Source organism: Cygnus olor, chromosome 1 (assembly GCF_009769625.2).
Source record: "Cygnus olor isolate bCygOlo1 chromosome 1, bCygOlo1.pri.v2, whole genome shotgun sequence".
In the NCBI taxonomy this organism is placed as follows: domain Eukaryota; kingdom Metazoa; phylum Chordata; class Aves; order Anseriformes; family Anatidae; genus Cygnus; species Cygnus olor.
Window position 1 is genome coordinate 136,807,246 of NC_049169.1, and position 22,150 is coordinate 136,829,395.

At 39.6% G+C, this 22,150-nt stretch overlaps 1 protein-coding gene and 1 long non-coding RNA gene across 4 annotated transcripts; one reads left to right on the forward strand and one right to left on the reverse strand.

The window, feature by feature from the left end:
• Nucleotides 1–1,037: 1,037 nt before the first annotated feature.
• Nucleotides 1,038–20,273, reverse strand: LOC121058819 (granulocyte-macrophage colony-stimulating factor receptor subunit alpha-like). Of its 3 annotated transcripts, none has more exons than XM_040534843.1 (9): nucleotides 20,046–20,247; nucleotides 13,820–13,949; nucleotides 13,558–13,727; nucleotides 11,166–11,305; nucleotides 9,470–9,508; nucleotides 8,455–8,593; nucleotides 7,822–7,909; nucleotides 7,169–7,250; nucleotides 1,834–1,944 (listed from the first exon to the last, which is right to left on the reverse strand). In XM_040534843.1, exons 1-9 carry the CDS (start codon nucleotides 20,110–20,112, stop codon nucleotides 1,834–1,836), a joined length of 966 nt encoding a protein of 321 aa, XP_040390777.1. In that variant the 5' UTR covers nucleotides 20,113–20,247. The 3 variants fall into 3 exon arrangements, with proteins under 3 accessions (XP_040390785.1, XP_040390777.1, XP_040390795.1); XM_040534861.1 differs by lacking the exon at nucleotides 1,834–1,944 and adding an exon at nucleotides 3,852–5,470 and having other exon boundaries at nucleotides 20,046–20,273; XM_040534851.1 differs by lacking the exons at nucleotides 1,834–1,944; nucleotides 7,169–7,250 and adding an exon at nucleotides 1,038–1,298 and having other exon boundaries at nucleotides 20,046–20,250.
• On the forward strand, nucleotides 3,757–16,114 carry LOC121058826. Its single transcript, XR_005814366.1, has 3 exons — nucleotides 3,757–3,890; nucleotides 5,793–5,796; nucleotides 16,104–16,114. It is a non-coding gene; the product is annotated as an uncharacterized LOC121058826 (long non-coding RNA).
• Nucleotides 20,274–22,150: the final 1,877 nt, after the last annotated feature.

A 22,150-nucleotide genomic window follows, 5' to 3' on the forward strand; every position in this document is an offset into this window, starting at 1 on the left:
CTGTGGTTAAAATCTTACAGGAGTCTGTCTATGTGCTCCTTTACCACTCCTGTTTCTTGCCTATTATATTTGGGAAAAAAAAAAAGGCTGCTGCCCAGCACCCTACCAGGCTGCTCCAGGAGTCACCATTCTCTGTCAAAATCCCCAGTTCATTCCTGTCCTGCTACTGCTTTATTGACATATGGAAAGATATAACCATATCAGTATTAGTTTGTATATCAGCTAGTCATATATAGCTATGATACAGTTATTTCCAAAGGAAAAAGCTAAAGATATAACGCAGTGGGCTCATGAGTATTTCCACTGTCTAAATTCCCGCTGCAGTGTGAGACTGATGACTGATGAGCCGTAAGTGTGCCATTGTTTTCCAGGTTCATGCTCTTATACTGCTTGTAAACATAAATGATACTGAATTGTCACTAAGACCAACCATCACCCCCAAATGGATTTCTGACCTGCTTTCTTCTCTGCAAGTCAAAAAGAGAACTGGTGCGGCACAGTAAATCTCCTTATCAGCTTTTTGACTGCAAAAGTCTTTTCTACAGAAATGAAAATCACACCATCTCCACTTATGCTCACATGATGTATTAGAAGTGTAGAACAAGGCTGAACTGGAAAGCAATGTATTAAGTGACACCTTGTCGCTGATTTCATGCATTTGATCATGTCCATCAGTTACTCAGTATTGATTTAGAAGATGAACAACTCACCTTGAGCATTCAGAACTCAAAAAACAAAACAAAACAACAACAACAACAACAAAAAAACCCTCCAGTCATCCCTAGAAACAGTAATCACAAGGGAATCAAGAAAGACTGGCTTGGTCCTTCATGGTTTCAAATGGAAAGGTTTAAGGGAATGGTGGTTTTATGAGGATACATTCATGAGTCCCTTGGGAGTGCACTTTCTCTGTATTTCAGGAGAGAATAAAAATGTGGCAAAGTTTTTCTGAAGCATAGTTATGAAACAAACAAACACTGTGAAGCAAACAGGAATGATGAGCAAATGGGAATAGGTGGATTTTTTTTTTTTGTCAAAAAAAAAAAAAGCACAGATTTAGTTACAGAAGAAGCTCTTTCTGTTGAGAATCACTTTTTCTATCGCATTGAAGATGTCAATAGACAAAGCAACTGAAAGTTCAGACTTCAGGTCTGAACCCAGCATGGACATTCAGAGGAAAAGGTAGTATATCATCTGAAGATTCACTGCACTTGCAGGTAAAAGAAATTCCGTGCTTGCCCATGCAGATATCTTTTGAACACTTACTGAGCTGTAGAGGTAGAAGAAAGGACTTCCGACTACAAAGAATTAAAAACAAACAAACAAGCAAAAACACGCTTTATTGTGTCCTCATCTTTGGAAGAAAATCACTCATTTTTATGGTGGTAACAGATTTTTATGGTGATTACATTTTATAGAGAAGGAAGGGGGCAAAGTGCCTGGGCTAATAAAATTAAAGCCATAGGAAATTCCTGGGAGAATCAAATGGAGTTCAGGAAATTGAAGGAAGACAGAGTTTCTGTGCCTTTCACTCTCCTTTCTCCCAGCCTTTTACTTCCCTTTTTCTCCCTCCTCCAACAATATAGCTCCCAGAGTGCTAAGCTGTCTCCCACCCATTCCTGCAGCAGACACCTCCAAAATAGGAGCTCTGCTCACCTCCAGGCGCCTCACACTGCAGGAGCGAAGAAGGGAGGGAGTTGAGTTGAGCCCAGAGATTGGGCTGGAGAGGAGGAAGGATCAATTCCATTAAAATTGCATTTGTTGGTCCTGCACCACTTCAGAGATGGTGTTTAATGTCAACTCTTGGTGTGAGGGGGCTGTAACTCCACATGGTTACTTGTGCATCCCAGACGGATCTTCCTGCTCCCACTCTGAAGAACTTCCAAGCCTGTAGCAAACAGCAGAGGAGTGGCATGCTCTCTGGCACTCTCTCAGATTGTGGATCTGCATAACACGTTGAGGAAGTCTGGGTTTTGAGGTTTTGGGGTTTGGATACTTTTTTTTTTTTTTTTTTAAATTAGAAAACATTACAGCAGAACAATCCAAACAGCCCACAAGGACAGTGTTGTAACCACCACAAAGGAACTCTTCTACCCAGGGGATTTCTTTGTTTAACTATATTTAGGGCAAAACCTCACCTGAGGCTTTAAAAAATGTAAAAAAAAAAATAAAAATCTCCAAGCAAGGCCAGTGCAGTTGATGATGTTATCAAAGCCTGTTATCTTCTGGAGGCTAGGAAACCAGCGCTGAGCTGTCTCACTATAACCCAGGAGAGGAAGATGAATAGGCTATTTCCAGAGGAAAACTGAGCAGAGATACTGAGATTGGTTCCCACCTTTGAGCTCTACAAGGAGTAAAGTCACTGCGGAAACAGAATTAAAAACAACCTTTCCTAAAAGTCCCTAAAGCTTGAAGAATAATTCATTGATCCAACAGCAATAAGGGCACTCACATGAACTGCCTAGACATTTTGTATTGCTGATGTATTATGACTTTTGTATAGACTGCAACATTACAGAGACCTTCTTTTTGGTCCTTGCACTAAAGATTCTCCGTTTTTCAGGAGATGATGTTTTCCACAGAACAGAGGAACAGCAGCAGGAGACCAGAATGCAGGACTTCTATCTGTGTGAACATTCAAATCACTTGAATAGAAGGTTACACAGCCTGACCATCCCTTTGTAGTGATCACTATATGGAGCCTTTGCTCAGGGATGGGAAAGGGATGCCTTAACCCCACACCTACTCCCTCCTCTACTGTGTCATGGATAGGATTTCTCATGTTCTCATCAGGATGCTAGAAGTGAATTCCAGGTTGTTGAGTGGCTTTGTAGCCTCATCAGCTTTCCTAGTGAAAGCAGTGTGGATGCAAGGAGTTCACCAATGGCCATGATTGAATGCGAGCGAAACAGGAGTGAGAGGATCCGGTAGACTTTATCTGTTTCATTTCCCTTAAATTAAAATAAACTTTGCCTTTAGTTGGACACTTTTGATGCAGAAGCTGTTATTGTTAGGAAGCAATAATTTAAAGAGTAGGCTCCTTCTCTGTTACTGTTTTGAAAGGTATTTGAAAGAAAATGTTAATAAAAGCTTGTTTGGAAATACAGAATCAGAAAAAGTTGGTTTCAAAGGGGACTTTTTGAAGGTCATGTGGACTAGTGGAATTTTGTCACCCTGAGTGAACTTTATCTGCCAGGATGGGATTTCAGCTGCCTGAGATGTTTTTAACCATCCTGAGACCTGCTGGAAGGGCAATGTGTCAGGGTACATGCAAAACAGGAGAATTATAGAAATCACCAGAAACAATATTTAGATACATATGCTGGACAAGCGAACTACAGGAGCTCCTCAGCTGGATCTGCAACTCATTAAACAAAAACTGGTCAAGGATGTGAGTCAAGGGCAGTCTTGAATGCAAGGACTATGATGTGATGGACTTCAAAAATCGTGAGAGAAAGCAGAAAGGCAAATAGTGTAATATATGCATTGGATGTCATGAGAGTCAACTTCAGCTTGCTCAGGGCAGGATAGGGTCTCAGATCCAGAGCTCTGTCTGTTGCTCACATATTAGCTAGGAGACTGGCAGTAATTCAGAGACTTCTATGGAAGTGTCCTGCCAGCAGCCTGGATTTAGGTTCCAGAACATCCTTTCTCTTCTTGCTGTGTCTTGGATACCATGATACAGACCACAGCTCATCCTTTTCAGTCCCAAGCAACATCTTTAAACAGATTTTGACATCTGCTACCTTTGCCCCTGGCACACAACTTACCATTCCAGAGGTGTCCTCTCATACCACACAGACTAGGGTCTCCGAGACCTCTACCCCCACTTGCTTCCTCCTGACTTTGAGGATCTACTCTGCTGCAGGAACTCACTTAGTGCCTGCCTGGTTCATGCTATGGGATGGCTCAAGGCATGCTTCCCTCCAGCCAGGGCTCTGCTTGTTTTGTTTGTTTGTTTGTTTCTTTTTCTGGCAGAATCACAGAAACAAAGACGAAACCAATTCCAGAATAAGTTTTTTAGCAGTCTCAGGGAAAACTTTTGAAAAAACAGTAAGGAACAGAATTGCTTTGTAGGCATGGGAGACGTTTAGTATTGAGCCTGGAGGGACAGTCGTGCCAGTAATGCTGGCATGAGGAAAAACAGATCGTTTACAATGGCAGTAATAGTGAACTCAGCTGTTGTAGCCATGTAGTCCTGTAATATGGTATTTCTATTGCTAGTAACAGACCATTGAACAGGTTTCTGTAGCTAATTTGTTTACTTTTATATTTGTGTGGTTCCACCAAGGTACCACCACTGATGCAGTGTATCCTTGGATGACAGCAGAGGCCTTTAGAAGTGGAGACACAGGGTACGGTAATGAGGTGTACAGGCACAGGGGGAATAAGAGATGGGCCACTGGGCACCCCATGGTTATGAATGACCTCTAATCCTTGGTTTCCCCAACTGAAACGATCCACGTGCTAAAGTGAAATGCATGATTAGCTTCCATACTAAGGTTGAGTCTCATATCTGCTTGCTAGTTAGAGGTTCAGGATGTGTCACTTCTGTTTTGTCCAGATGTTATAAAAACAGCCAGCCTGTACTTCAGCTTGCAAGTGACAGGCTTCTGGTTGAAAGTTCAAACGTTTAATTTCTGACATTGCACACCATCCCTCCTCCCCTTCCCAGTTATCTGCTACCTGTTGGTATTCACAATTCAAGTTATATTTTTATCTACCACAAATATGAAGTGGGAAGAAACCTTTGGGTTTGTAAATAGTGAGGATCAGCCTCTAGGTGATATTGTGCTGAAGGACTCAGCAACATAGTTTGGAGGCAACAAATGGGTTTATGAGAAAATTGTCTCCTGAAATCTTTAACAATATTCATTTTCTGTGGGCAAGTGAGCATTTTTGAGATGTTTAATCTTGGCCTATTTTCAGTGGGTTTTCATAGAGATGATAAATTTTTACTCCTGATTACAGCCTTGATCAAGCTGCTTCCTAGGCAGTGGACCACTGGAGGTTCTGAATAAAACACTTAAATTTGGTTGCTCCTATTTTATTCTTCTGGATGAGATTGAAAAGTAGTATAATAACTTCCAGAGCTCTACTGAAATATTTTTGCTGAAACACTGCAAAAATGGTCTTCATAAGAAGAATGAAGAAATCGTCATAGGAAGAAGGAAGTCCACACAACTGAAAATATTTTTGGAAACTGCAAGCAAATACAAGGATTTTTTCAAAGACAGGTTCCTGAGGAGCTGCCTCTACAGGCAATGCTGTTATCTCTGCTTACAAGAAGGACAATATGAAAAACCTATAAATTATTGCCAACAAGATACATAATTGTTCATGTGAAAACAAAAACAAAAACAACAAAAAAAATCCGACTCTCTTCACTTGCATGCCATTATGCCACTTCTTCAATAACGGTTATTATTTCTTCAGTTTCATGCTTTATTAATTGATTCTCATATTCTGTCTATTAAAGGAAGAATAAAACATTTAATTAGTGTTTCACGCATTAGATTAGTCACTAGTTTACAATTTTGAACCTCCTATTATTTAAATGGTAGTTATTTATTATATAGAAGCTGTTGTAGGACTCTGTCAGTGAGAGGAGTGAAGTAGTAGCATCTAGATATTCCCTTCATGATGAGCTCCCCAAAGAGGACCAAAGGACATCTCACAGAATCCCAGAATCCCAGAATGGCTGAGGTTGGAAGGGACCTCTGAAGACCATCTAATCCTACCCCCCTGCCGAGCAGGATCACCTAGACCACGTTGCACAGGATGGCATCCAGGTGGGTTTTGAATATCTCCAGAGAAGGAGACCCCACAACCTCCCTGGGCAACCTGTGCTAGTGCTCTGTCACCCTCACAGTAAAGAAGTGCCCTCTTGTATTTAGCTGGAACCTCCTGTGCTTCAGTTTGTGCCCGTTGCCTCCTGTCCTGTTGCTGGGCACAACTGAAAAGAGATTGGCTCCATCCTCTTGACAACCTCCCCTCAGATATTTATACACATTTATGATGTCTCCCCTCAGTCTTCTCTTTCTCGGGCTAAACAGGCCGAGTTCTCTCAGCCTATCCTCATACGACAGGTGCTCCAGCCCTCTAATCACCTTAGTAGCCCTCCTCTGGACTCGCTTCAGTAGTTCTATGTCCCTCTTGTCCAGAACTGGACACAATACTCCAGGTGAGGCCTCACCAGGGCTGCACAGAGGGGGAGGATCACCTCCCTTGACCTGCTGGCAGCACTCTTCCAAATGCAGCCCAGGATACTGTTGGCCTTCTTGACCACAACGGCACATTGCTAACTCATGGTCAGCCTGCTGCACACCAGGACTCCCACGTCTCTCTCTGCAGAGCTGCTCTGCAGCAGGTCACCCCCCAGTCTGTACTGGTGCCTGGGGTTATTCCACTCAAAAGCCAGAAATCTATTTTTTTTTTTTTCTTTTTTTTTTTAACATTGGAAAGTTCGTGTGACTAAGGAACTGAAATTAAAAGGATTAAGAGAGGCTTCCAGTGATCCAGTGTTTCCTTGTGGACATGTTCTTGCTTCCAGGCCTGCCTGTAGCCAACTCAAATACTTTCTGAATTGCAGCAAGTTTTGCACAATGCTCTCCAGACTGTCAGTTCCCTTGTTACTTGCAATCTGTTCCTTGCTCTCATGAATCTCTCGAGCACTCTGCGTAAGCTAGAATCTCTTAGCTCTCTACTGTGCTTTCTTACCATAACCTCAAAAACTTCCCTTCTTAAGCAGTGTTGCCAAATATTGACATGGTCTCAGCGTCTGCTATGACACAAGTATTTTTGACCAGAAGTAGATTTCTCTGTCCATTCTCACCCCATAGCTGAGCAGCAGCCTGGATCTACGTTATTATTGTGCTGAGCTTAGGCTCAGCTCTCTTTTAGTGATAACATATGGTTTATAGGGAGAGCTGGGTGAAATTATGTATTTGTCAAATGCTCCAGGTGGACATATCACAAATATCATAGAATGGAAAAGGAAAACCAGAAGAATTATTTTCATATGGAACTCCTCTTTCAGTACACCAATAGAAGGAAAAAAAATATAATCTGTGCTTCTACACATTTCTCTGACACTTAGGTCATACCTTTGAAACTGCAATGGATCCTCGTTTACAACAAATTTCAGACAAATGGAAGGAAAATATACCTGGAAATTCATTGGAGCGATCTCATGGAATGGGTCTTTTGGCTGTAGTACTCTAGCAGGTACTGTTTTCAAATAAATGTTTCTACAGTGACAAAAAGGGGTGGTGAAGAAAAGACTCAGTATGCAAACATATCAAAATGTACTATATTATTATTATACTCCTGAGTTATCATTTTCTTCCTCCAAGACAAAAATAATGAAAGATTAACTAAAAATTATGTGAATTGAAAACAATGGCATCAGTTCATTGTTCAGAATTTTGATTATAATAATCTATTTTATGACTTTTTAAAAAATCATAGGAAGTTTTTTCATTCTCTTAAAGAGAAATATTCTTAAAACAAGGAAATTTTACATGCCACCCCTCTACATTGCAGTATCTGAAAGTAGGAAAGGGGAACTGATATAAGACCTTGTCTTGAAAGGAGTTGTGCAATATTGATCAAGAAAGTAAAAAGGTTGGCAATCAGAAATGTAGAGCCCACTTGAGGAATGTCCATGGTGTCATGACTCCTGCAATAATTCAGTGTCACTTTTTCCCCCCTCCCCCCTCCTTAAAAGACACTGGAACATTTCTATTGGAGAAAGAGGAGTTATTTCAGGTACAGAATAAAAATAAAAATAAAAAAAAATGCACAAGTAACAAAGCTTACACTGCACAGAGAAAAAATACGATACTTGCTGCCAGTCCTGATACCAGAAGTAGCACATATGATGAGGTAGACATAAGTTGTTCTCCTCCTGAAAGACATGTAGTCATCAAAATGTTGTTTAGTATCACAGAAAAAGAAAGATTGCTCAACTATGTGAAACACCAGTATGAAGTCACTTCTTCCTTAGCCTAGCTCCTCATGATCCTGTAACATGTGAAAGAGTAGGATGGCAGACAGTATGTGGGCCATCTCCAGTAACTTGAGACTACCAAGCGTTTTGTGAGGTTCTGAGGCCTACCGAGTACTTCAAAATTCAAGGTGTCAGAGAGCAACAGGGAAATGAGAAGTTTATAAAGACAGAAGTAGAAATGGAAGAAAGAAAACAGCTAGCAATGAAGACCTGAAAAAAGTGTGCTTTGTTCACTATCTTCTTGCAAGAAGAATTAACTGTCACAACAGAATGGTTGGAAACCTCCCTTATATTAAGAGATATTCCGGTTCTTTGCTCCTTTCATCCTAGCAAATTGAAGAAATTTGCAAATATAAAAATGTTTCTATCTGTGAAGTAAGAAGTGAGGCAGACAAGTAATATCTGAGAGAAAATTAGGTCAAGAAAATGATTTTCACTCTTACCAAACTCTACAGGTGTACTCCACTCCCCCCAGTTTTTGCTCACTAAGCAACCATTGTCAGTAGCTCTGATTTTGATGCTGTATCTTTTTTCTGCATTGAAGCTGTCAAATATGTAGGAGTTTCCAGTGATGTTTGTTTCCTAAATAGAAAACAACTAGACTGAGAGCTTTTTCTTTGCTAGATGACAGTGTGTCTGCTTCATTTAATGATGTAGACACTTACAAATTTTGCACATGTATCTATCGACAGATGAGTGAAATAACAAATAGAAAATCATCCCTTAAGAAATTAGCTTGTTCCATCTTAATTCCTTTTGTATGAACAATTTTTTTGGTGATGCTGGGAGGATGAAATTTGCAGCATTTAACCTCTGCTAAAGAGCAGAATTTTGGAAAAAAATCAATAGTGTATTTTCAATCTGTAAGTCTTTTAGCAGGAACTTCTTTGAAGAATTGGCATTGCCTTTCCCATAATTGTTTTCAAAACTGAAGTAAAGTTTAACAACCAGATTACATAGAAGTGAAACATTTGACATATATGGAAATGCTTCTCAGAAGAGTACTGAGCTTTCTTGAAAACATGCTTTTTTTTTTTTCTTCTTCTTCTTCCTCCTTTATACTGATTTAATCTTTCAGTTGATATTTTCCTGCATCCTTCATCTCAACCTCTCCCAGAGACCATTAATAAAGTACAAATCTCCACAGTTCTCCTTTTTTTTTTTTTTTGTCTACAACAACGTGGAATTATGATCCATATTTATACACAAGTTTGAGTTTGCTAGGAAGTACAATGAACTGTAAAATGGAAGATTTTGTGACTTGCAAAGAAATAACATAAAGTTTCATATATGCAGGAATATATTTTATAAACAGTTTAAAACTATGTTGAGGAAACTTGTCAATAAGAAGCATACACAGTATACTGAAACCAAGGCAATTTGATTGGAGGATGTTCTTATATAGATGGCTTTTCAACCCAGCATAAACGTTAGATTAATAGGGTGATAAAGACTTACCATTTTAGATGTGTCTTTGATGCCTTTCTCAGGATCAGCCTAGCAACAACAGAGAACTTGAATGTTTATGATTGTTCCTTTTGTTTCTTTATAATAAGGTGCCTTGCCTTATGAATGTTTGATTTTCAGAAAACAATAACAACAAAAAAACCCACATGCTTCATATGCCTTCTTTTATAGACCATGAAGTTAAACAGTTCTTCCACTGAAACATTTTTGCTTACCACTAATGCTCTAAAATAATGTACACTTTAATTTTGATTGCAGAACTGTGAATCAAAGAACTAAACAACAACAACAACAACAACAAAAGGCTCAGGTTGCCCACAAATGAAAAGTGTATGTTTCACTTGTACGTAAGAGTATCTTAAAAAATACTAGCAAACTGGGGCAATGTTTTCTCCATCAAAACTTTTGTCTTTGTAACTTTTGTACTGTTAATCTTTTAATTAGTTATGTTATGTCTTCCTTTTAATTTTTATTTTTTACCTTTGGAACAGTGAATTCAACTGTTCCTACAAATATTTCAAGCAATATTTTTGATGGATATAATACTACTGTGTTTATTCATCCATATCATCAAAATACTTGCAATTATTAAAATGTATAGTAACAACCATATATAGGTAAGTTCTGGGAAACCTGGATATTCTGTTCTAATAACATGACTATATATATATATATATATATATTAAGACATGGATGGTTCTTTCCACTTTAAGTTAACAAAAAATATACTGAACTTGAAAAAAAAAAAAAAAAAAACCCTCCCACAACCCACAATGAACTGATGTGTATTTCTGCCCATTTATATCTGATTGTGACAGCTGCAGTGAAATTCACAACTGTATATAAGGTGCAGACCTACTTTAGCTAAACCTCAGAATCAGATAAGGTACAGACTTTGAGGTCATCTAAGTAGACAGTTGGATCTGGGAGGATGCTTGTTTGCACAAAAGCTGCATACAAAAGAATTACAGAATTCCAGTTAACAGTAAAACAGGAAACACACAAGAAACAAAACAAAACAAAACAAAACAACAAAAACAAAACCACGAGGGAGAACTTGGCACAAGCTATAAGATGAGCATGTTAAATGTTGCTGTTAGCATTATCTATTTAAACCATCCACTTTTCTACTTTGCGTCGCTCACTTTTTTTCCTCTAGTGCACTGCAAATGAGTAACATCATACATTTCTGATCTTTAAACCAGCTAGCTACATTTAAAGTTAAAATTTTGGGCAATTTTGAGCCCTTGCAACAATCCAAGAATTCCAGTTACACACTGAATTCACTATGTAATTCACTTTATTGGCCAACTACATCCTTTGGCAGAATTACGTTCATGTCAGGCAACTTCCACACATGGCAAAACCAAGAAGGCCAAACTGGGGTGTCTTTTTTTTTTTTCTTTTTTTTTTTTTTTTGGGGGGGGTGCAGGTGGGAGGGGAGGGAGGTGGTAGTGGTAATGGTGAGGAAGATTTAGCTCTGTGTATTCACCCTCAGCATGGGGATCCTTGCACTGTTTCTTTAATGGCCAGCTGACTGAAAGCACTCCTGTAACTGTTCAAGGATACCTTGTATAAAAAATGGAGGGGTCACTCAAACAGAAGAACAGGGGATCGGTTGTATGGTAGTGTGTGTGGAAATACAAGCAGGCAAAAAGAGTTAAGTGTTATAATCAATTCTTCTTACCTTCTTTTCTATGACAACTTGATATTTGAAACAAGTGTCTCTTTTCACATGACTTGTACGAGGTGGTTGCCACTTAATTTCACAACTATGAGAAAGTCCTGTACAGTTCACAGTGACATTTAATGGAGGGGTGAGCTTCTCTGAAATAATTTAATTAAGAATAAAACTATTATGCATCTATGAATACAACTGATTAAAAAACAAGTCTTTTTACTGTGTCTTTTTAAAATATAGGTGGCTAGGTGGCTGTTCAAGCAACTGGTTTAAAAAGTTGTAATGCAGCTTTGTGAGAATTACCAGATTCACCCCATATTCAAAAGCAGAACTTCCTGATTTAACACTCCAGTTGAGGAGCCTGGAATATCAGAAGTAACTGTAGGTAAAATGAAATTAAAACAAACAAACTCAGGTTGGAAATTAGGAGAAATTTCTTCCCAGAAAGAGTGGTCAGGCATTGGAACGGGTTGCCCAGAGAAGTGGTAGAGTCACTGTCCATGGGGGTGTTCAAGGAAAGGTTAGACGTGGTGCTTAGGGACCTGGTTTAGTGGGTGACAGTGGTGGTAGGGGGACGGTTGGACCAGATGATCTTGGAGGTCTTTTCCAACCTTAATAATTCTATGATTCTATGAAACAAACCCGTTTTACTGAATTGAAAAATTTAATCTGAGCAGCGATTTTTTTTTGTGTTCATATTAAATTGAATCAATTTCCTTCCTTTTTTTTTTTTTTCTTTTTCTAACTAGAAACTCGTCCTTCCATTAGAAAAAAAAAAAAAAAAAAAAAAAAAAAGGAAAGAAATATTTTACTCATTCTACTAAGGCACTTGGTTCTTTTGTATTCTGTGGATGAACAGAGTTCAGAATTCTGAGATACTGGTAAAGACCTAACATCTAGTTAGTCCCACTCAGGCATCCATAGCTACTTAATTCCAAAAGATGAGCTTGTTCTTTCATAGAACACATATTTGACTGAAATGTTCAAAATTATCTGACCTGTGGTTTCAGATTGTCTCTCTGTTCTTTTTTTTTCACTCTTGTACATTTGGCTTTTCAGCCATTAAGACTAGGAAAAGGAATAGAAAAATCTGTTCTGAGGAGCAGATTTAAATTCCAGCGCCGCCCCCCTCCCCCCCACCCCCCACCCCCAGAAGAATTCTTCACTCCCTTAGTGTAATACTAGAAATACAAGGAAAGGGTGATGGATATCATCTACCTGGACTTGAGCAAAGGCTTTGATATGGTCCCTCACCACATTCTTCTCTCTAAATTGGAGAGGTATGGATTTGAAGGATGGGCTGTTAGGTGGATAAAGAATTTGTTGGCTGGTTGCGGCCGAAAGGTTGCGATCAATGGTTCTGTGTCTGGGTGAAGGACAGTCACAAGTGGTGTCCCTCAGGGGTCAGTCTTGGGACTGGTGCTCTTCAACATCTTTATCAATGACATAGATGACGGTATTGAGTGCACCCTCAGCAAGTTTGCAGATGACACCAAGCTGAGTGGTGCAGTCGATACAATAGAGGGAAGGGACGCCATCCAGAGGGACCTGGACAGGCTGGAGAAGTGGGCCCATGAGAACCTAATGAGGTTCAAGAAGGCCAAGTGCAAGGTGTTGCACTTGGGCTGGGGAAATCCCAGGTATTTATATAGACTGAGCGAAGAAGAACTTGAGAGCAGCCCTGTGGAGAAGGACTTTGTGGTCCTGATGGACGAGAAGCTGGACATGAGCCGTCAGTGCGCACTTGCAGCCCAGAAGGCCATATGTCCTGGGCTGCATCAAAAAAGGGGTGGCCAGCAGGGAGAGGGAGGTGATTGTCCCCCTCTACTCTGGTCTTGTGAGACCCCACCTGGAGTACTGAGTGAAGGCCTGGGGCCCCCAGCACAAGAAGGATGTGGAGCTTTTGGAATGCGTCCAGAGGAGGGCCACTAAGATGATCAGAGGGCTGGAGCACCTCTCCTGTGCAGAAAGGTTGAGGGAACTGGGCTTGTTTAGCTTGGAGAAGAGAAGGCTCCAGGGAGACCTCATTGTGGCCTTCCAGTACTTGAAGGGAGCCTATAAACAGGAGGGGGAACGCCTGTTTATATGTGTTGATAGTGATAGGACAAGGGGGAACGGTTTTAAACTAAGACAGGGGAGATTTAGGTTAGAAATTAGGAGAAAGTTTTTCACTCAGAGGGTGGTGAGGCACTGGAACAGGTTGCCCAGAGAGGTTGTGTATGCCCCATCCCTGGAGGCATTCAAGGCCAGGCTGGATGTGGCTCTGGGCAGCCTGCTCTAGTGGTTGGCAACCCTGCCCAGAGCAGGGGGATTGAAAGTAGATGATCTTTAAGGTTCTTTTCAACCCAGGCCATTCTATGATTCATGAAATAAAATTGAAAAAAATATATATCCTTACCAATTTTGTACAGAGCAATCATATTCTTGTAGGACTGAATGTTTTGTCCACTTCCATTTACCAGGAAATAAGCACTCTTATTTTCTATTGTCACATTTTGGAATCTACATCCTGTGTGCCTTCCACAATTATCTTTGACATAATTCTGGCATCCTATGAAATCTTCTTTCCTGTATATGACAAATTGCTTCAGTTAAATATTAGCAATGCCACATGTCAGACCAGAGTTCAAAATTCCCAAGACTCAAGAAGACCTACTTACCGTGAGCTCTTCCAGTACAGGAAATATTGGGTATCTCCTGGAGCTGTCCTGCTCACATGCCAAGTGCAGTTCATGAAGGAAACATTATATATCACACAGATAAAATTTTCTATGGCTGTGCCATTCATGTCTGCAAACACAGGAAGAATATCCCACATCAATTCTGTGGAGAGATTGTGTAACTGCTTAAACCCTGTAGAGCTCTGCATGCCTATTCGGTGATTTTTAAGCACCTGATTAGCAAAACCAACTGCATACTAGTTGGGTCTTGCAATTACATGTTTACTTCAATGTAGCAGTGATTTTATCTGTGTTGAGTCTGAGGATTATCTACCGTTGCTACAGATACTGAAAATTTCACTATGATTTAGTCAGCTCAGGGACATGATGTAGTGGAGACTACTAATGAAGACGGTCACTGTTGAGTCCTTTGTTTAGATCCTCAGTTTGTCTAAGGTCCAGCCTACAATGGAATATAAATTCTACAACTATGAGCCAGGGAAGTTCTCTATCCTGTGTCTGTGTTATGCACTGACATTTGGTTGATTTATAAAGGACTAAGGATTTAAAACAAGTTTTCCACCTCTTTCATTGTGTAACAATTAGATGCTTACAACCTTACCCTGAGACTGTTTCCCAAAACTAGCTCCTGCAGAACTGTCATCATTTTGAGGAGAGAATGGCGTATTTTCAATCTTGAATTTAGAAGCATTGTTAATCTGTTCAAGACTAAGGCACTTTGGATTCAAGGATATGGGGAATTTTGAATGCACAGGACTTGATATGCCCACATATCCATGTCATTAATGCAAAAACAAGAAAAAAATGAAGTGTAAATTGATAATTTGCTTACATCAAAGAACTGTTCAGGTTGTATATTCACATGAGGAATTAGTTCCATGTGTTGTGTCTTCCCTATCAAAAGGTAAGATCTTCAACGGGAAATAATAATCATGCAGTAGCTACTGTCATCATGAACTGAAGGACTGCATCACAGCTTTCCAAGACAGTGAATCGTTGAGCTTAAGCACCATCACTGCCTACCATTGGATGTACCTCCACAGTGAGCCTTAAAGCACCCCCATGTCAAACACTTGTTCCCAAACAATGTTAAGAAGTCATCATCTTATGAGAACAATTGGCTGTCTCCTGTCCAAGCTTCACTGCAGTCCAAGCTGGAAGCCTCTTTTTCTTTATTTCCCCATAGAGCAATTGATCACATAGCCGACAGCACTGATTTCAAACAAAATGCTGTATTTGAGCAGACCAAAACTGATATCAGTGAATTCTTAGGGAGAAAAGTAAAAAGAAAGAGAAAGCACAGAACAAGCCTTCACTTATACAGTCTCTCAGCTACTGGTGAGAAGTGTCCTAAGGGGTTTCAAAGTTAAGAGCTACTTCATAGATCACTGTACTTAGCAGTCTGACAAAGCCTGATCCCCCATTAATTTCTTCCATCCCATATAAATCTGTTTTTTTAGTTGTGGAGTCACTGTCACTGGGGGTGTTTAAGGAAAGGTTGAGACATGGTGCTTAGGGGCATGGTTTAGTGGGTGACATTGGTAATAAGGTGATGGTTCGACCAGATGATCTTGGAGGTCTTTTCCAACCCTAATGATTCTATGCTTTATTTGGCCTCCACCACATTCCTTGGGTGAGCAAGGAGAGAATTCAAAAGGTGTATTTTCCTTCTGGATCCTTTTCTGTCCTCAGCAGTGATGTGAGAAAAAGTAATCTTTCTCCAGAAAAGGTGCTCAAGAATACACTCTTATACCTTGTACCTCATATTTTTTCTTGGCTAGATTCAGGCAGTTACTGTGCTGTATAAAGGTTTTTGGGACTACTCTACAGAAGGGATTTTTTTTTTTTTTCATTTGAACATACTAGGAATGTAGGCACATAATAAATGTGGCCTGGTTCAAAGTTTCCAGAGGCAAAGGCTGCTATCTAGGACACCTAATACAATGAGGCTGCTATCTAGAAGACCTAATACAATGTTATATACCTTAGCTAGATATATATATAGAGGAATAAAATCCCATCACTCAGAACACCTCGGTGGAAATATCCTTTTAACACTCACCACATGGGTAGTCAGCAGACACTATGGGAAATGTTATCAGGGACGAGATCTTGCAAAGAAGTCCCAAGAGTAACAACCATCTAAATTTTACACCTTTGGAAATAAAGTGGAATGGTTCAAGAGACTACAAATTTGCCATAATACTCCTGGATCTCTGGAAAGCTTCATCTCTTCCAAGAGTAAGGTTGGAACTCTTTCAAGAGCTCAGTTCAACAACATTTCTTTCAACAGTAGTGTTGGCTTAAGCATTGTCTGTCGTTCCCTATCCTCTGTGTCCCCTTCCTGATTCCATCCTGCCTCCCTGGCTGTGCCATTCCTTGCAGAGGATCCTAGTGAGCTGAGCTGAAGAACTGATCATCTCCAAAACCAATAATGCTTTGCCACCCCAGTAGTTCTTATTTCATATTGCTTTTCCATCTATCTTTGCACCTCTTATTATAAGTAATGGAACAAACTCACCTGAGATGGTGGGGTGGGTTAGCAACAAAGAGCTATCTAAGGAGAACTATCTAAGCTACTCCTGCTGCTGCAAGAAATGTTGAACTTATCTAGATGCTAGAGACATGTAAGCACTCATCATAATGATTACTTATATACATATCCCAACTTATATACATATTTATATATATGTATAACATCCCACTCCTGAGAGTCCAGTGAGTATGGTTCAGTAGTAAGGTGACAGACAGCTTCACTCAGTTGTCTCTTCCGACACAGATTCACTTTATGACCCTGGGTCAATCAAATCTATGCACTTCACATCTGCATTTACAAAAGGGAAATATTACTGGAATGGAAATAGGGAAGTTTTCTTCCCATCAAGTAACTGCAGTAGTCTGAAGTGTGATAACAGGTGCTGTACAAGGGTCTTAGAGGTGTGGGTTTTGTAAAGCCTTTGGTGATGCTACAAATCAAAAATAAGTAAATAAATAAAAAGAAAAAAAGGCTATTCTGGTGTCAGATTAGATAACAATCTGGTTCAGGTGTGTCCCAACAAACAGTTGAGTTGACTGGGAACATAGGACATAAGGTGAAGGGAACTCCTAAGATGGCACTGTGGTAAAAGGAAAGGCAAATGAAACCAGTTCCTTGGCGACTCCAGTGATGGCTTCAGCTTTTTATATCCAAGAGAAGCATATAGAGACATACTCAAATATTCTTTAAACTTAAGAGCCTGAGTTCTGCAGCCACAACATTACTCTGTATACAAACCATCCATGACCATCTGTAAAGTGTCACATTCAGATCAAAAACAAGTACACACTGGGAAGCTCACTCAAACATGCATGAGTGACATTATTTGCTTTGTGGATAGGACTTTCATTACAAGTTTTGTGGAGATTTATTTTAAATTTCTTTTATATTCACCTTTCTCTGGTGTACAAAATTATGGCTAACCTTTCTTCAAGGTGCTGTTTATTTTTGAGCCTACTGTATTCACCTACAGTGTTAGTTTTACAATTTTACTTTTATTTTTAATAACATCTGGAGTGGAACTAAGTCTTCATGAGATGTTTCTCCCATTACTTCAGTGAGATACTGATTTTTTTCTCCTTCCAGTTTGTGCTTGAGAATTAGTTAAATTGTTCTAGTGGCATCTTGCTTAACACCTCCTCTTTTAATAACCCTGTATTGATCACTTCTTTATCATTATTTCATTAAAAAAAAAAAAAAAAAAGTAGGACCATACTGTCATGATCATTTTCTGTATGCTGTGCTGCAAAAGGACAGCTTAGTTTCTCTGTAGTGCACTCTTTCTTCTGAACTCTCTCCTAAGTTGTTTAATAATGATAATGAAATACACAAGCAACTATACTAGCTTGTATATAATATCCTCACAAGCATCCTTTGTTTCAAACATGAATAATTTATTTCCCCACATTTTAGTATCTTTAACTATATATGATTTTTTTTTTTTTTTTGGGGGGGGGCATTCTTTATATCTTTTTGTGAAAGAGGTAGGGTACTTAACTGAGTGGAACTGATGTGATGATTGTAATTGCACCCAACTCTATAACAACACATTATTTTAAGCAAACAGTGTTTTCTTTACTTTGTTTGTGTGTTTGCTTCTATCTTTCTTTCTTTGAGTCAACTTAGATTAGCTCCATCACTTCTGTGGATATTATAAACTGTAGGAGTTGTATCTGCAGAAAAATGTCAAAGAAAATAAATCTGACTCTGCATTCTTTGTGGTAATCACGATTGCTAACAAGGAAGGACTGGATCTCACTTCTGGGCCCTGAGTCCAAGACCATTTTTACCTTTTATTCAAAAGTTCCTGAATAGAAAATGCATAAACTTTTCTCAGCTCTTGGACGCAATAGATCACATAATTTGTAAAGGACTACAAATAACATATTTGGAATTAAAACATCATACTTTACTATTGGAAACAAAAAGAAATTAAATTGCTTTAACCTTTTAACCTAACTCTGAAGATGCCACCAGACTGCAGGGTGGAGTTCATCTCGCTTAACATTATACAAGTGCTGTATAGCTGTGCCCACAAGGGAGCCAGTAATTCTATGCTGCCTTTATAGTGGCTGGAAAGAAACAAGACTGTTTATTCAAGCTAGGATGTGATGAATAAAGCCTTCACTCTGTTTGTTTCCCAGCAGTCACTGGAAAGATAGGTCGGGATGACCAGCCTAGAGGCATCCCTCTATAACAAAGTTTTCTGCCTTTAATCCAGGAGGAATAATTCATTCTGCATCTCACATTATCTGGAATCCACATGTAACTACTACACAGAAATGCTGCCTTTCTTCCTTTTCTATGAAAATCACAAAACTATTTTTAAAAATATCTTTTCCTTCACTTTCTTATACCTGTGGTATTATCATATATTTATTCTCTTTAGATAAACAGTTGCAGTAGAACTGTACTTTTTTTCCTCAGAGGTGGGAGAAACTTTCTTTTCCATCTCAAGTAATTGCTGTGTAGATTATTGACCAAAATCTTAAGGAAACAAAGTATTTCCATGCAAAGCTGTTTTCTTTCTGCATTGCAGAATTTTCCATGAAAACTGGCTACAGCTGGACTTCATACTGCAGAATAAGTCAATTTTAATTACTTTTTTCTGAAAATGCTCAGTCCTGAGAAATGTCCACTGACAATGTTTATTTTAGAAATTTGGAAATATTATCTAGGTTGAAATCCTGCTGCAGTGACTATTCTCATTCAGACTGATTAGAGAATAAAAGAGACTGATTAGACAAGAAAAAATCTGCCCAATAACCTGTTGGTTATAAGTAATATATGACCATGTAGCTTATCATGTCTGATAATGCTATGACTTTTATAACCATTGGAAAGGAAGGTTTCTTACTGGAAAACAAATAAACAAACAAAAATAACACTCCCCTCCCCCCCCCCCCCCCCCCTTGGGAGGGGGGGATGGGCAGGGAGGGAATACCTTATTAATGCTGGGCATCTTACTTAAGACTAGACCTCTGAGTTTATTTCCCAGCTTTACCTCTGAGACATTTAGAGAATTATTTTTGCCTGTAGGGGAGTATTAGAGCTGTAACTATTGCTTACATTTTTTATGTGCTATGAGGATAAATTTATGCTTACATTCCTCTGACATTTTCAGAGAATTATGGATATTGTGAAATATTCTACCTCAATATTAAAATTGGAATAAGAGAAAAGACACATAAATACTTCCATTCAACTGGTACTTAAATGCAGTACTTCTCAAAGGAATTTACTCTGTATAGAGATTTTGCTCTATGAGTTTAAAAATCTGAATATTTCCAGGCAAGCTGTGCGTTCTGCAAGAGAATACAGAAAGTGACATAGGTACTCTTCAGTACTGTAATGCAGGTTTTGCTGTAACAAGCAAAATACTGCTACTTGGATGAACCCAATAATGCTGTTAATATGGTCACTTTTCATTTTTAGGTATTTTTAAATAACTATTTTCAGATTGCAGAAAAAATGTGCTAATAAGCTATCAAAATGTTGTCTAAGACAGTCTTTGGAGACAAAAGCATGCATTTCGTAAGTAGTGTCTATCCACCCCTCACAGAGTTATTTTGAGAATATTACAACAACACAATGACAAAATACAGTATTTCTTTGCCTAGCTTCTTTGGGATAAAAGTTAAAAACAGAGAAATAAAAAAATAAACATACCTCCTCCTTGCAAAGATGTTTCCCTGTGGCGGTTATAGTAAAGGGGCACGGAAGGGACGGAAGCCATAAATTTGCCTCGGAGGCATATTTTTCTGTGCTTTGACAGTGTTATTTCATTATTAAGGTCTTCTAAACTGCTCACGTAAGAGGGTGTAAAAATACCGCCTACATCTTACTCATTTCCCTTACCCCACACTTCCGTAAAGCAACAGGGAAAAAGCACGGCTACATCCACCGTGTTGCTACAGGAAGGCAAATAAGTACGAGGAGAGTGACACGCTCTTCACCACTTCCTTTGCATAATTTTCATTTGTTCCTGTCACCTGTGTTTCATAGAGGCTTCCATACCGCGCACAACCTCAAAGGCAGATGAAGATGCAAGTTGAACTTCTGGCTCAGGTATAGGTCAGCACCATTGTTTCAAACCACACCACTGTTTTCAGCTTATTGCCCAGGGTCACTGCCCTGCATGGGAGATTATGCCTGGTGCTGTGGACTTCATAACAGCTGTTCACAGCTCTGCCTCAGTCATACTTAAAGACAGCTCCCATGACATGCAAATTCATGAAGTGTTCCATAGATGGGCAGAAAACCAATATCACCAGCTTCCACAACTTTTCTACTTGACAAAGTTAATGTCCTCTATGCGTACATATCTTTTTTGGGGGGGTGGTGAATTCAATGCACAGTCAAGGAAAAGTTTCTTCTGGCATGCAAATGCCCTGAGTGTACCAAAACAGCACTATGGCACCTGCTTGTACTAGTGCCCTGGTCCTAGGATGGTGTACAGTCCCTCTTGCCCTCTGGGTGCAGAGTCTGTATCCTCCTTCCAAATGCATTCAGTGATGTGAGCATAGTCCTGAGCTATCACACTACCCAGGCATGGAGATGCATAACTGCCGAGGTTAACAGGCTCTGTAGTAGCCCAAGGCTTTTTGACTGATTTTGAGACTGAAGCATGTGCCTGGGCCCTGAAAGACATTTGTCCAGCAAAGCATCTTTCTGTGAACTGAGAAACATAGCACCTGCCTTTTCTTATGCTGCATAGTACAGTCTGAGACCCTAAAACTCAGAAAGGCAAACTTTTGGCTGTTCAGGGCACAAGCACGTGGGATCCCTTGAGAAATTGCCCTTAGAGATAATAGAGCAAATGAGAGCTGGGAGATATTTAAAGACATTTCTCTTAGGGCATAAGAGAGCTCAATTGCAGCATGCAAGAAATTGGGCAAGGGAAACAGGAGACCAGCTTGGCTAAGTTAAGAACTCTTAGCCAAATTCAGGCACAAAACCAAAACACATAGGCAGTGTAAGCAATGATAAATATCCTGGGAAGATTATAGGGATATGGCCTGGGAGTTCAGGGAGGCGTCAGGATAGCCAAGGCACAGCTGGAGCTAGAGATGTAAAAAATAACAAGAAGGATTTCTTGAAATACATAGTATAACAAAGGAGGATAAAAGACACTGTAACCCCCTGATGAGCGAAACAGGAGACCTGGCTACAACTGGCATGGAGAAGGCTGAGGTACTCAGCAACTTTTTTGCCTGAGTCATTATTGGCAAGTGCTCTAGCCACACTGCCCAATTCACAGAAGTCAAATACAGGGATTGAGAGAATGAAGAACTTCCCACTTTTGGAGAAGATCCAGTTCGATCTGAAGAACCAGAATGTGAAAAAGTCTATGGAAGTTGAGATTCATTATATATGGATGTCCAGCAGTTTGGTGCAGTTCTCCATTAAAGAAAAGACCCCCATTAAAAAGAGAAAAAAAGAAGATCTGGTCAACTAAAGATGAGTCAATCTCACCTCTGTGCTAGGTAAGATCATGGAGCAGATCCTCCTGGAAACTGTGCTAAGACACATTAAAAATAGAGAGGTGATTGGTGACAGCCAACATGGCTTCAATAAGGGCAGATCATGCCTGACAAATCTGGTGGCCTTCTACAATGGGGTTACAGCACTGGTGGATAGGGGAAGAGCAACTGACATCATCGACCTGGACTTGTGCAAAGCATTTGACACTGTCTCTCATGATATCCTTGTCTCTAAATTGGAGAGACATGGATTTGACAGATGGACTGCTCAGTGGGTAAGGAGTTGGCTGG

What these genes read in the sequence shown, in the direction of transcription:
- LOC121058819 (XM_040534843.1), bottom strand. Translation starts at nt 20,112, where the DNA reads ATGGCTTCCGTCCCTTCCGTGCCCCTTTACTATAACCGCCACAGGGAA. An exon ending in AACATCTTTGCAAGGAGGAG is followed by an intron (nt 13,950 to 20,045) that starts GTATGTTTATTT and finishes CTGTGTTTGCAG; the next exon opens with ACATGAATGGCACAGCCATA. An exon ending in GAGTACACCTGTAGAGTTTG is followed by an intron (nt 7,910 to 8,454) that starts GTAAGAGTGAAA and finishes CATGTCTTTCAG; the next exon opens with GAGGAGAACAACTTATGTCT.